The 14984-nt window shown below is 35.1% G+C and overlaps 1 protein-coding gene across 2 annotated transcripts; it reads right to left on the reverse strand.

The window, feature by feature from the left end:
• Positions 1 to 7221: 7221 nt before the first annotated feature.
• On the reverse strand, positions 7222 to 14984 carry LOC117930917 (probable low-specificity L-threonine aldolase 2). Of its 2 annotated transcripts, none has more exons than XM_034851723.1 (10): positions 14856 to 14984; positions 13391 to 13838; positions 11389 to 11500; positions 10184 to 10234; positions 9911 to 9982; positions 9688 to 9820; positions 9491 to 9549; positions 8443 to 8543; positions 7567 to 7633; positions 7222 to 7490 (listed from the first exon to the last, which is right to left on the reverse strand). In XM_034851723.1, the coding sequence occupies exons 2-10, from the start codon at positions 13831 to 13833 to the stop codon at positions 7434 to 7436; spliced, it is 1095 nt and encodes a 364-aa protein (XP_034707614.1). In that variant the 5' UTR covers positions 13834 to 13838; positions 14856 to 14984; the 3' UTR covers positions 7222 to 7433. The 2 variants fall into 2 exon arrangements, with proteins under 2 accessions (XP_034707614.1, XP_034707613.1); XM_034851722.1 differs by lacking the exon at positions 14856 to 14984 and adding an exon at positions 14564 to 14697.

Consider the following 14984-nt stretch of genomic DNA (forward strand, 5'->3'; position numbering starts at 1 on the left):
ACCCATAGTTTTAAAAGGCTCAAGGCGCACCAAGGTGCAAAGTACTCCTGGAGCATGAGGCGCAAGGTGCACCTAAGGCGCGGCCTTTTGTGAAGTAAGGTGCATCCTAACTTACATATATATTTTTATATAATATAATCAAATTTAACAATCATTATTTGTCCTAAACACATAAATCATCAAATATCACCCAAAACTTCAATTTAATCAACAAAAAACATAAAAATAAAGAACTCCAATCATTAAAACAAAGCATCATGATTGCTAATAGCCTAATACATATCCAAATCCAAAGTTTTCAAACCAAAACATGAAATTTGTTCACAATTCAAAAACATCATTAAAAAACACTTGAATAACAAATTTGTCCACAATAATCAATCATCACTTGTCCTCTAAATCAAAAAAATCAACATCATCATTTCCATCGTCACATTTGTAGCCTTACCCATCTTCCTCATCTACTAAATCAACCATTTCTTCATCTTCATATTCATCTATTAGTGAACGAAAAGGCAAAGTTCTAAAGCTTGAAGCTATCCCCTTTGGCGGTGGTATTATACTTGAGTTTGCTCTAGCTCTAGTATCAAACCAAGCCTCCTTAGCTCCAATAGCTTTAGCAACATCACCCCATGTTAAATTATCATCATCAAATACAAAATCATTTTGTGCACCTCCATGAGAATCCCCATCTTCCATTCTTCCTATCAACCTTTCATTGCTATCATTTATATCTTTCAAGGAAATTGGGTCAATGGTGTCATGTTCATTGTATCTTCTCTTCAAGGCTCGATTATACTTAATGTATACCAAGTCATTCAAGTGTTGATGATCTAACTTATTTCTCTTCTTGCTATGAATCTGCAAAAATTTATAAGCTCATAAATATATTTTTAAGTTTTAACTTTTAAGTTACATTCAAGGCTCTATTAGACTATTACTTGTAATTATTTTGGTGACTTACATTTTCAAAGATGCTTCAATTCCGTTCAAAACCCGATGCACTACATGTTAGATTGAGGACTTTCATTGCAAACCTTTGCAAATTTGGAGTTGAAGCTCCATTTGCAGCCCACCATTCCGTTGTAGTATATAGATATTAACAATTTAGTGAAACAATTCACCTATTTTAGAAAAAATACAATCTAATCATTTAAATCAACAAAACTAAATAACTAACCTAGTGCTTTAGTCTTCCTTGTCCTAACAGCTAACTCATTCTCGAATAATCCTTAGGCATTTGTGTACAAATTCACTTCAGCCACAATTTTTTCTTGCTTAGCAAGGTCTCTTGTCCCTTAAGATGTATTTATACAAATCACTCATAATATCTGCATAATACTCTATGTTTGGCTTATCATAGAAGAATTTTGGGTTCAAAAAGTACCTCACTACATGCAAAGACCGATGAAGCTGAATCTCCCATCTCTTATCAATGATTTTGAAGATTTCTTTGTACTTTTCTTCATCTCCATTCAAACTTCTCACAATTGCATCCTTAACTCTATCCATGGCCTCATAGATGTATCCCATAGAAGTTTTTTTTTCACCATCAACCAAACAAAGCACACGAACAAGGGGACTTGAAACCTTTAAGAAAAACACAATAGTGTTCCAAAATGAAGGCATTAAAACTATATTGCCTATAGTTTTCCCCTTCTGCTCTTTTTCCCATTTACTATCTAAACTTGTAAACATCTTCCTCAACTTGTTTTTCTATTCATGAAATCGCGATAATGTGATGAAAGTGGTTGCAAACCGAGTCTTAGTAGGCCTAAGCAATTCCAATAAACCGTCTCATCATGTTAAGTAGCCCTGAGCAATTATAAATATACCCATTTAGTGATATAGCTCTCTCTAATGTCCTTTTGATGTTTGGTAGCTTTCCAATATATTCCAACATCAAGTCAAGGCAATGTGCAGCACATGGTGTCCAATACAAATGTGGGCGCTTTAATTCTAACAACCTCCCTATGCAACACTGTACATAATAAATTTACATAAGTTCTCAAGATAAATAATTCAATTTTTAAAATTAAATAAAAATTCAAGAAATAGTATTTGTTATCTGCCATCACATAACTTGAGTGATTATATGTTATAACTTGAATAACATTCTCCTCACCAACTTGCTCTACCCATTTGTCAAGTAACTCAAATATCTTTTCTCTTGTTTTAATCATCGAAAAAGCATCAATGGATTGCATAAACATGGTTCTCTTTGAATAATTAACCAAAAAATTCATCAAAGTTCTCTCTTTCCCATCTATCCATTCATCCGACATAATTGAACATCTTTCTTTTTTCCATTCCACCATATGATCCTTTATCAAAATCTTTTGTAAAAGCCAATTCTTTCTTAAGGTTAGTAACTCTTACCTCATGAAGAGTTGGTCCCTTCATACCTATGCCATATTGGTCAATAGCCTCAATCATTGGTTGGAAACTCAGATATGTGATTGCATTAAATGGAATATCAGCCTCATACATCCATCTTATGATAAGCATACAAGTTCTTTCCTTTGCTTCCTTTTTATAGGCATCATTGATAGTAGTTTGGTTCATCTTCCCACTCTTTAGATTTTAAACAACCATCTTTGTATTAAGAGTGAAAAAATATCCATGGGACCTTTTTGTCTTGGTTTTTCTGAAGAAAACATTCTACCACTACTTTCTCCTCGGTTACTACCACCATTAGAAATGTTGGTGAAATTCATTCTACTATTAATCTTCTCACCAAAATCTTCATATTCCAAACCAAACAAATCTTCATTAACATTTTCGCTCCCCATATTCATTTGCTCTTTTTGACTTTTTTTGGAACTCATATACTCTTCCATTTCTTCTCTACCATGTTTCGGACATTTTCTACACTTTTTAGCATTTCTATATCCACTAACAAGATGTTGTATGTGTTTATATATGCCTTATTTGGTTACTTTATCACAAAAAATGCATATGATGGTGTTCAAATTTTTTTCATTTGGCAAACGAGCATACTTCCATCCAGGATTTCTTCTTCCACTTGCACTAGAGTCTACTTGAGTTTCACTCTCATTATCCATCTTGCAAACAAATTATCTATACTATAATAAAATAATTATAATTAAATTAAGAAAATAAAAAATAAAAAATAAAAAAAATAAATATGCATATCATATTAACAAAAAAATATGCACATGAGAATGTTTTTTATTTGTTTATTTTTATTTAGTAAATTTTTCATGTCAAAATACAATATTTATTTTTAAAATAAAAAAATGTCAATAAGAGTCATGAGATAAGAACGAAAAAAATGCAGAAAATTGAAGAAAATAGAAAAATACCGAAGTCCCAAAAAGGTACGTCTATTTTTCCTCTATTTTTCTCCTATTTTCCCCTCTTCTTCATCCTCTTCGCTTCTTCATAGCACAGAAGAGGATAGGGCAATTTTTGGGGTGTTGTCCAGTTGAAAACAACCAAAAAAAGGGGGCTGGAATGAAAAACAGGACCAAAACAATGTTGTTTTGGCCTGTTTTTTATTTTTAAAAAAAACAGACTCCAAAACAACATCGTGTTAGCCTATTCTTTTTAAAATAAAAGGGGTCAAAACAACTCCGTTCTATTCCCTGTTCTTTTAAAAGAATAGACCAAACAACATCGTTTTGGTTTAAGACAATAAAAATAAATAAATAAATAAAGTTCTTTTTGCCCTCTACAACTTGTCACCGAAGAAGAAGAAAAAGACTAAAAAAAAAAAAGGAGATAGGAGATGGAGGCACACCTGTGGGCTGCATCGTGCCTTGTTAGAGGCGAGCGCCTTGCAAGCCTAAGCGGCGTTTTCATGAAAGGGTGTCGCCTGTCTTTAGGCGAGGCGCTGGAAGATCGTGTCGCATCGCTTGAGGTGCCGCCTTTCACAACTATAAGAAAACCTAAGCTAACTTATATATCTAGGGTTTTCTTTCATTATCTATGGCCCACAAAGAGGCCTTAGTGAGAAGTTTGAGTCAAATACAAATAAATACCTCCACCTCACCTAAAGAGCTTGTACATATGGTGACTATTGACCAAGCTACATGCATAGTATTTTTAGACAATCATTTCCCTTTGGAGGTTCATATCACACTCGACCACTTTATATTATAGTTGGTTATTTAATGAGGAAAGTTTTGTCAATCTTGTTAAACAATAGGTCAGCATTGAATGTTTATCCATTATCTTCTATTATCACTTTGGGATTCAAGCCTACTAACTTTGGTTTATCTACTCATGCCATGCTCACCTATGATAATACCCATCGGGAGGTGATGCATACTTTGTCATTAGGGATTCAAGTTGTGTATTAGTCACTTTTCTCACTTCATTCTAAGAGTTGAAGGTGCTTACACCCTTTGACTTGTTGTTAGGTTGTCCATGGATTCATAAGGCTCATGTTATTCCATCTTCCTTTCATTAGAAGGTGAAGTTCAAACATGAAGCTTGAGTGATATTGGTGTATTCAAGTAGGGACACTACCCCATCATTAGAGCCTATATTAGAGATGACTATTAATAGGAATGATTTATTGCTTACTAGATTTACATTTGATGAGGTCCAAACTTTAAAGTTAAAAGGGGCCTTACCTAGACCATATTTCATTCTCTTTTTATGAGCATAGCAATGTAGTATTGATAGATGATTGGAGAGATATTCTACCTACATGGATAGGGATTGGGTTACCACCAATAGGGAGTCGCAAAGTTCAACATGACAATCGATTAGAATATACCATTCAACCTAGGATATTCACTAGTCAAGTGTGACTTCATTCAAGTATCACAAATTCAATAAGCTAGAGAGTTGGCATGCCATTGAGATAATAGATTCAATTACCTCATCATGCCTTATGGGAAGACATGGATAGAGTATTTGGCTAGAGTCATTGACATGACACTAAGCAACTTGTGTTGAATCCAATTGCCAATACCATTGACAAGAGTTGATATGAGCTTTAAGAGTTATTATTCAGGCAGCTGCAAATAGATGATGGGTTTAAAGTTTTGATTACACAAAGAGGTGGTCCCATATCACCAACCATACTAGCATGATTTCTCTTCACTTCCCTATTGAAATAGAGGCATATGGAGACCTACTTAAGATAGGAGATGTGACAGATGAGGTTGAGAGGGGTTAGTATTGTAATGAGTTAACCACTATGAACATGAGACATATTCAAGTTTTAGAGAGGATACACATGACACATCAATCGACACCCTTGAATTGATGATGATTCACACATACAATGTAGAGGTACTCTAACCAATTACAAAGCTTTCTCAATCAAAGTCAGTTGGTGTTTGTCATGTTGACGAGTTTGTACTTCGTTATGATGTCGAGTTTGGTTTTATGTCTCAAGTTAATGATGTATCCTTTTTTCCATTTATGATGTGAATTCACTTGAGGGTTTTCTTTTTCCTTTTGTCATGTGATGGCAAGTGCTTTACTTTTGATATAAGGTAGTTATCACCTTGCACCAACATATATGACTTAAAGGACAAGTTTGAATCTCATGACTCTAATGATGACTCCCTTAACTATGATCACATAGACCATAGAGTCAAACCCATCATGGAAGATGTAAAGACTAATGACTTAGGATTAGAGGACTTTCCTAGAGAGCTTAGGATCGCGACTTTATTATCTTGAGACAAGAGCATAAACCTCACTCACCTTTTGAGATCTTACCTTGATATATTTGCATGGTCTTATGAAGACATGCTAGGCCTTGACCCCACCATAGTTTAGCACCATGTACCCCTTCTTCCTCATGCTAAGTCGTTTAAGTAGAAATTAAGGAGACTAAACCCCAAATGGAGCTTGTAGGGTAAAGAGGAGGTTCAAAAGTAGGTTAGTGTTGGATTTCTAATAGTAATGGAGCATCCAAAGTGGCTAGCCAACATAGTTCTTGCAGAAGAATGGTCAAGTAAAGGTTTGCATGGATTTTAGATTTGAATAAGGCTAGCCCCAAGGATGACTTAACTCTACCACATATGGACATGCTAATGGATAGAATTATTTGGCACTCCTTGTTATCATTCATGGATAGTTTTTCACCCATTTATCATTCATGGATTATTTTTCACCCATTTATGGGCATCCTTGCTCTTAATATTGGATTGAAATCGACAACAATATTTCTACACATTCTAGTATTAAATTGGTTTTCTAATGTCGAATTTAATGTCGATTTTCATTTTGACACTAAACCATACCCTTGCCCTTTATCAACATTCCAATATCCTATGGGTTTAGTGTCAAATGGATGACGTTAAAGTGCTTCAATTTGTTTGGTTCATTTTGCATTTCAATACCATAGTGAGGTATCAAATTGTGCCCGTGAATGATTAGATACCCCAATTTGTGGTATCAATTTGGTCTCTTTCCAGATCAAAATTTCGACACCTCATTTGGTGTTGAATTCAATGAGATCTACTATTGTCTTTCTCAACCTTGAATTCATTTTCTAAGTATATTTTGAGCAATTTTCAAACTTAAAAATAATCTTTCAAATGATTTTCGATATAGAATCCCTTTAGATATGATCACATTTAGTATCCATATATGATTCGAGAAAACATTAAAGCTTCCTCTATTCGTTTATTAAAGACCATAGGTAAATGGGGTTAGTAGCCAGTCATAAGGTTTCCCATTAAATAACATGATCCTCAAATCCATCTCGATTTACAAACTTTACCCTTTCCACTTTGAAATCATTTTTAGGGTTTTCTTTCTTAATCTATTCTCCCTTTTAAAAATAAAATAAAATAAAATAAATAGCGACTCCAAACCTAAAAACAATTTTAAAAAATAAAACAATGATTTCTCCACATGGTTCAAATGCCACCATCAAGTGGGGATGCACCAATTCACCTCCATGAAGAACTACAAGTCCTCATATAGCACAAACACATCCATCAAGGATAACTTTTGGAAACCAATTGCACCCATTAACTAATCAATTTGCAGCAAAAACAATCTTTTAGACAGACCTTGTTCAAATTCAAGTTAGACACCAAACTTCCTTTAGTTCAATCCTTTTGGGTTCATTAGCTTCAGGGTCTTCTCCCATCCCTAATTTGTTATGGTTGTGTTGTTCAACTACTTGTTTGCCGTAATTAAACTAAAATCTTTAAGTGACAAAAGACCAGAGCCCACAGGTTTTGCAAAGCAATATTGATGGTTATTGTTAAATAAAATCCAATGTTAAATTTAGAAATGTAGAAGCAGCATTCGACATTTCATTCAGTTTCACAGTAACAAAAGCCAAAACCAGGCAAACCATAATTATTCTAAAACATTCAACATACAATGCAGTTTCTTACTGAAAAAGTCTCACTCAGAGAGACTCAAGGGTGATTCAGTAAGTTTTATGTCCTTGAAATTTAGAGCATGGCATACACAAACACTAAATCATTTTAGACAGAAATTTCTTTCAAGTCGCCGTTGCAATCATGGACTCCAGTTACAGCTTGCTGCCACATTAGAGCAAGTGTCAGATTTATGGGAAAGAATGGGGCAGGAAGTGGAGTTCAGTGTGCAATTCATCACCTGAATGCATGACAATGTATACTGCACATCAGTTCCTGATATTTGGTGGTGGAGCACAACTCTAATCCTGAGATAACAAGTTACCAATATCAGTTTCATGTTCAAGATTTTTTATTAGCTCATAAATCTTGAAGGTTGATCAATAGAAAAATAAAATATCACATTGCATGAACCTGGATTCTGATCCACAGAATATGCTAAATCCAGAACTTTTGGGTGCTTAATTTGGAAGTGAACTCTAAGCTAAAAGGGTGACAAACTCTTTAGCAGCTTTCAGAGGGCACTTTACCCAGCCTGAGAGTTGTCACTGGAAATCCCAATACTAGAAAAAACACCCCAAGTGATCCCCAGAAAAAGGACTTGTGCTGTTGTGGGTGAAAATTGCGTTTGTTCTAGTCATGTGAGCTCATACATTATAAGTTAAGTCAATCACAATCCTAGAAATAATTTCCACAAAAGAACAGTAAGATTATGTATAAGAACCAGAACTACTGATTCACCACAGAAATTCTGCCATATCTTTGTTGATAGAGGTTTGAGATACCCATCAAACAATGGTTATAAGGATGGGTTGCAGAGGATAAAAGGACGCTTGTATTAGTAGCTCTTTTAAATGCCTAATAAAACTTCTTCACATTCTCAAATGCACTGCCTTTCACTCAACCTCACAACTCTGGAAACCAACCATGCAAGAGCTTGCTGGTATGTATGAAGTTCATTGGAAATGAAAATTCCATGGTTTCAAACTTCTGTTAACTAGTCAATACTAGTTGGATAAATTCCATTAGTTTGAAGCGCCTCTTCACTTCAGGGACAGAAAAGACGAAGTAAAGAAAATTCATGAATCTCAGATGATATTTAAGGACTGAGACACACCTCGACGAGCTCTCTGGCATCATAAGCACGCCATGTTCTTGCAAGTACTTGCATAGTTTTTCTGCCGTGATGTTTGAGCCCTCCACTATTTCAAAATATACCTGATTGTAAGAAGCATAAAGTCACTACACTGCTTGCTCAAAGTCTATTTATGAATGAAGCCACAAAGTAAGAACCAGTATGAAATTACAAATAAACCAAGGTAAGACATTAGAATGTTTAGATAACTATAGCCGTTTCTTATGTGCATAATATTGCATAGATCCACAAAATACAATTTCTCACACACACAGGAAACATTACACTGGTGCAGAACACCAAAGCACCACTATCATCACAACACCATGGACACTTGCAATTATAACTATCAAACATGTCGACTGCTTCTAGAGAAGCAGAACAAAATGAAACAGCAGGCTCATTTCCTGCTTGTGAAAACAGGAAAACTGATAACTATACCAAACAAGCCCTTAAATATGCACAACTAATTCAACATCTAAACTAGCAATCCAATATATATTGGGCAGATTATAGCTTTTCTCATCTCCCTACTGCTGGGATCAGTCATTTCCTTGGCTTAAAGAGCAGGGATCAATAAGAACATGATATCCTTCAATTATTTTTTTTTTTTTATTAGTAACACGATACCCTTCAATTAATGAGGAAGTACGAGAAGGTACTCATCCAACAAGAACTCCAAATTTGGAGAAAATAATGCTGACCTATTCAAACCCACTTTAGGAAGCAACCCCAAAAAGTTCAATAGTTTATTCCATAAGTAAAGCAAACCCCCTACAAGTAATCAGTTGTAGACTCTTGTGTATCCATGCAACGAATTTTCAGAAGGGAATCCAGATGAAGAGGAAGCATCTATTTAAGAGAGAGAGAGAGAGAGAGAGAGAGAGAGTCCTCCAAAAAAGGTTCAGCACTTCTAATTGAAGGCTGGCCTGAGAAAACCCCTAGGTAAAATTATGTTTAAATCTTGATTTGAATAACAAATAAGAAACCATTAGGAAGCAATGTTAATCAGCTAACAACTGATACTCACAATATTGGTCTCCACTGAAGTAACATTGACTTTTAGGCCCTTAATTTGATTCAGTCCTTCTGAAACCAAAATCCATAAATTGGCAGAGTGAGTGCAATCCAAATAATGCAGAGGTATGAGAAGAGAAGACAACAATCATTTCTTCCAACCAAAAAAATAGCATTTGAAACCAAATACCCAAAGAAAATAAAAATTACCAGCTAAAATCTTAGCTTTCTTGTGATCACCCTCAAGCTTTGCAATGTTCTCTTGCAGTGCAACTAAAGCAGCAGCACAAATGATACCAACCTGTCTCATCCCACCACCTAAGGTTTTCCTCAGCCTCCTAGCCTTAGAAAGAAGAAAGAGAAGAGCTTGATTCCAGATTCTCTGGGAAAGAAGAGCCTTTGTTAATGATCACTCAAAATATCTCATTATTACCTTAGCAATAAAACTTTTGGAACCAACAATCACACTTCCAATGGGAGCACCCAAACCCTTTGAGAGACATACCTGGCTCACACATAACATGATAAAAGCAAGAACCTAGATGAGATAAATCGATGTAATTATGTGCTTAAATTTTTATGATTCCAAAATAAGTTGTACATTTACTTTAAACAAGGAATAATTTTTGAAATTATAAATAAGGGAACAAATCAATTCTCCAAACTCAAAGAACAAAAATCTAGGGACTCCCATTAGGAATCATACCGAAGCTGAGTCAGCAGCTTGTAAAAGCCTGTGAACTGGTACACCAAGTGCCTGGGGAAACCAATTTTTGAAGTGAGAAACCAAGCCAGTTTATAAGCATTTGAAACTCAAACAAACAGAAAGAGGAAAGGTAAAATATAAAGGAAATTTTGGACAGAACAATATGCTTTGATAGGTTGCAAAAAAGAAACAGAATGAAAAACAGGTCACCAAATTGAAATGATATGATTCATTTTAGCACCCATTGGTATCGCACACACAAAGATCTTTCATGTGAAGAGTCAAATCCAATAAAAATCACCCAAAGGATACTAAAGATAGACATGACTTATATTGTTGCATCCTATAATGACTCTACTTTAAACATCAGTTGAGAAAGAAACTTTTTTAAATGCTATATATATATAGCTTAGAGAATCAGAGGAGAAAGTAGAAAAAGGAGCAAGGGTTTACGGCAAAGATAAGAAAAGTCCCAAAAAGAATTACCAAATGAAAGGAACTCTCAAACAGAGTAATAAATTACACATATGAGATCCCATATAATTGGAAGTTGTGAAGCAGAATTTTGCCTCATGACCAATAGACTTTTGTTTTATTTGCCTACTACCATTCTTGAAGTAGTTGATCAAAAAGGAAAATGTAAAATTTGCTTGTGAGTATTTCCCAGAAATCACATTATTAGAAACTATCTCTCCCTTGAGTTCTTTCCTAGTACTTTGTTATTATCATATTCGAATACCATGTTCAAATATTTGCAATTATTAGAATACTGTTTTTTGAAATAGAAGTTACATTTTCATTTTATTGGAAAGTTTGAAGCAGCTCCTTATTGAGGTGTTATCTGTTGTGTGGTGTGTGATGTATGTAGCTGAAATGGATGTCCTGGCTACTTTTAGCATACAAACATGTGAACTTCCATCAAAACCACTGCAATCAACTTTCCCTAATGTTGTCATTTATTGCAGCAGGTGCCTGATGTCCCTGAACTAATTTTCAGAATCACTTCCCCAGTATTAATTAGTTGCCATTAGTTAGTACTGTGAAACATCTCTGCATAAAGAGTAGCCAGTTTTATCATTTAATAAGCTTATTTTTCTGAAGTCCAATTTGGAGCCACAAGACAGAAATTGAACTCAGAACCCATTTGGATAATTGAGCAATATAAATAGCAATAAACATCTGGATAAAGTAAAGCTTTTACTCACAATTGATGCATTGAAAATACGGGCTCCATCAATATGAAGCTTTAACCCATGTTTCTTGGCTAACTCTCCAACTCTGTCTATATATTCTGCAGGAAGGCATCTACCACCACAGCTGCATTCAATAAAGAAGCACTAGTAAAACACTGTACATAAGCGAGAAAGTGAAGGATAAACAAATAAGAAAGGCAAGAAAGAAATGGGCAAGGAATAATCCAAATATTCCTATAATAGCAATAAAGTTAGGCATTATAGATGTTCCACAAGCTATTGTTATCAGGTACATATTGACTCATTCTGCTTGTTAATGCATTCCTTGGGCGTTAGCTCAAAAATCCACAAAATTCAGCATTGTGATAAACAAAGAAGAAGGTATGTTCCAATGAGTATGACTAATGGGATGAATCATACTCTTTATCTTTTCTTTTCTTTTTTTCTTTTCTCTATGGAAAAAGGTTGGCAATTTTATCCCTTTCCTTTTATTTTTTTTATTTTTTTTCTTTTTTGGGTCCAATTCATGTAACCGACCTGGAAAAAAGGCATTACCATGATGAATAAAATATTTCCATCTTAAATCCAGCTCTAGGCTAGGTCCAAACATGAAATTGGCTGTAGTCACCTCACATATTCCATTTCTAACCAAAATTTGTTCAGTAAATTTTCTCCTAAACTCAATGGACCAGATTGATCTGACCCAGAAAATTGTTTGAACAAAGAATTGTTCTTTGAAGCTGCATAATACAGAAGATGAACCGAAAACAAGATAGACTCAACATAAACCATGGCAGAATGGGGTGGGGAAGATCTATATTAATTGGAATCACATGTTACAACTACAAATATAACAAAGAAAAACAAATACAAGAATGAATCAAAATTTATCATACACATGGAGATGCACATACAGCCTAGAGGGTCTAACACTGAATTTTAAAACTTCGGTGCACTAGCAGTGTATACCTTAAGTAACTCATAAAATTGAATAGAAGAGAATAACTCATAAAATCACCCATTCTTTTTAGAAGATGAAAACATGTGTCCAAACCAATCCACACCAAATTTTATGTGACAACTTATTCATACCCTCCATGGAAATGGAAAAGTGAGAGTGCTACTACACAGAACAGTTACAATTCAAAGTAAAAGAATCCAACTAGAACTCTTAATATGACTTTAAATATGTAATTACTAGGATTGAATGTGGCATAGCTTGGAATTCAGGGCAAAGTGATAAAGCATACCAAATTCACTAAGATGGTTCCAAAGTGACATGCATGGATTTGAAATTTTTATGCTAAAGTTGTAACACTTAATGACCAGGGAAAACAAGCTATCACAATCTCAATGGCCTGAAATGGTTTCTGCCAAACCTCCAATCATGGAGGAGTTGGGTGCCGCAATTTTGGTGGCATTTCAAGTTCCAAAACCTTGTGTTCCCCACCTTTTGCCTTTGTCTCTTTCATTTCCTCTTTTATATTGCACATTCAACATAACAAAGTTGAAAGCCTTTGGCTCACATGGACTAGAAACTAGGGAAAATGATTGATTTGTCAAGATGCTTCTCTAATTTCTTAAAAGTACAGGCTAATCTAATATTTTACAAAATATAAAATATTAGTACACTGAAAAATGTTAAAAGACGGTATTCTATGGAGATTAGCAAATCTACAATTTGAGCCTACAATTGCATCGGGCTTCCAGTTGAACGGCACTTAACTCCACTATGGTAGAAGCATAGAAAAACAAACAAATTTCTCGAAAAAAAACATACCTTAGTATAGACAAAAATTAAAAGTGTAGGAAGAAGTGAAAGTTTGGCCCCCCAATGCTAGTGGAATTTGGAATATACTGACAACAAAAGCAATCAAGTACTATGGCCCAAGGTTGAAAAAGAAAACCCAGGCCCAGTTTGCCGGAAGAATCATCCAGAATGTGGGAATCTACCAAAACATAAAGTCATGTCATGAATGATGTGGTGATAGTTTTATAAAAGAAGGGTCCTTACTTGGCATGCGTGTTCTCCAAGCATATAAGCCTTGTGGTTGGGTACACAAGCTCCCCTCTTGGATCTCTGATGGCTGCTTCAATGAGATTGATATCCATAGTTCCATCTTCATTATTTTTCACTGTCCTCGGATGCACACCTCCAAGGGTTGAAATGCCTCCATTCTCATATATATGTATATGGGAATTGTCTCCTAGAATGACTTCACTTCCCCTCACCTCACAGTGAACAAGCACACTAATGAGGTTGCCCATGGTGCCTGATGGAACGAACAGAGCAGCTTCCTTCCCTGTGATCCTTGCCATTTCCGTTTCAAGGCGAACGGCAGTAGGGTCACAAACCAATACATCATCATCCACCTCAGCAATTGCCATTGCAGCCCTCATTGTTTCAGTGGGTTTGGTGACTGTGTCAGACCGGAGATCCACTGTTCTAGTAACCATTTTCACTGGATTCAAATCAAAACAATAAAATGGAATTAGTTGCTACTCCATGTCTTGAAGAACAACAGTTATTTGTCTGGCAGTCCAGAAAATTAAGAAAAAGAAAAGAAAAAGGAGACTTTGAAATCTATTATTCCCATCCTTTCAGACCTTAAGACAAGCAAAACTCATCTTCTAAATTAATTAGGCTTAGCTGAGTCCATTTTGGCATATTCTTGAGACCAAAACCAAAGTAAATATCATTTTTCAACTTTCTTTCCTTTTTTTTTTTCTTTTCCCCCAATCTATGACTTCAGAGCAAAAAACAGAGCAACCGGCCTCTATGCTTATAATTTGGTTTTTTCCACAACCATTTTTGCATAAACCCCACCAAAATGATCGCAAATCCTTAAGAAAACACCATTTTTAAATCAAATTTGTCCTCTATGAAAGTGGAAAAAGAGAATTAAACATAAAAAAAAAAAAAAAAAAAAATACAGTAGATTTTGTAAGAATTTTTAACACAATCCACAGAAACAAGCCAAAAACTTCAGTTCTAATGAGAAAATAGTTTACGGAGTCCACTTAATCCTCAATTCATGTGGGAGCCATCACATTCAAAGCAAGACTTGCAAGTACTGACCCCATTTCACAAAGAAATATTCTATTCTAATGCCACTTGAACCAGTCTTTGAGGAAATCCAAGAAAAAAGAGGGGTAAAAAGAGGGGTAAAAAGAGGGGTTATCACACATAAACAAACTGTCCGTCTTCTCTGCGCTCAAACCCAGATGAAAGGCGCAATTCGATTCTTTCCCCTTGATTTCAGAGAAAACCCTTTAACCTCTGTCCCTTATTCTCAGCAGAAAAAGCAGACACCATGAAAACTTCCATGGAAATGACAAATTTGACACAAAACAAATACGTAAACCACAAATCTACAACAAAAAAAAAAAAAAAAAAACCGAACAAAATTTTCCACACAACAAAAAAGGGGAAAAGAACAAAAAAATTAAAACCCAAAAGAAAATGAAAAGCCCTGTACCAAAATCAAACCGCTTTACTGAAATCTAAAACGAGCCAAGATTCTGTAATCCAAGCACTTCCCAAGATCCAAAAACCAAAAACTATAGAGCAGACCTTACAGTGACACCCCAGGAGAGCGATACAAGAA

Source organism: Vitis riparia, chromosome 14 (genome assembly GCF_004353265.1).
Source record: "Vitis riparia cultivar Riparia Gloire de Montpellier isolate 1030 chromosome 14, EGFV_Vit.rip_1.0, whole genome shotgun sequence".
In the NCBI taxonomy this organism is placed as follows: Eukaryota; Viridiplantae; Streptophyta; class Magnoliopsida; order Vitales; family Vitaceae; genus Vitis; species Vitis riparia.

Bases quoted from the DNA above. Each gene is read 5' to 3' on its own strand.
- LOC117930917 (XM_034851723.1), bottom strand. From the start codon at position 13,833: ATGGTTACTAGAACAGTGGATCTCCGGTCTGACACAGTCACCAAACCC. The intron at 9,550-9,687 runs GTAATTTTTATT...TTTTGGTTTCAG, and splicing joins GAAAGCTAAGATTTTAGCTG to AAGGACTGAATCAAATTAAG. The intron at 8,544-9,490 runs GTGAGTATCAGT...TCTTACAATCAG, and splicing joins CTTCAGTGGAGACCAATATT to GTATATTTTGAAATAGTGGA.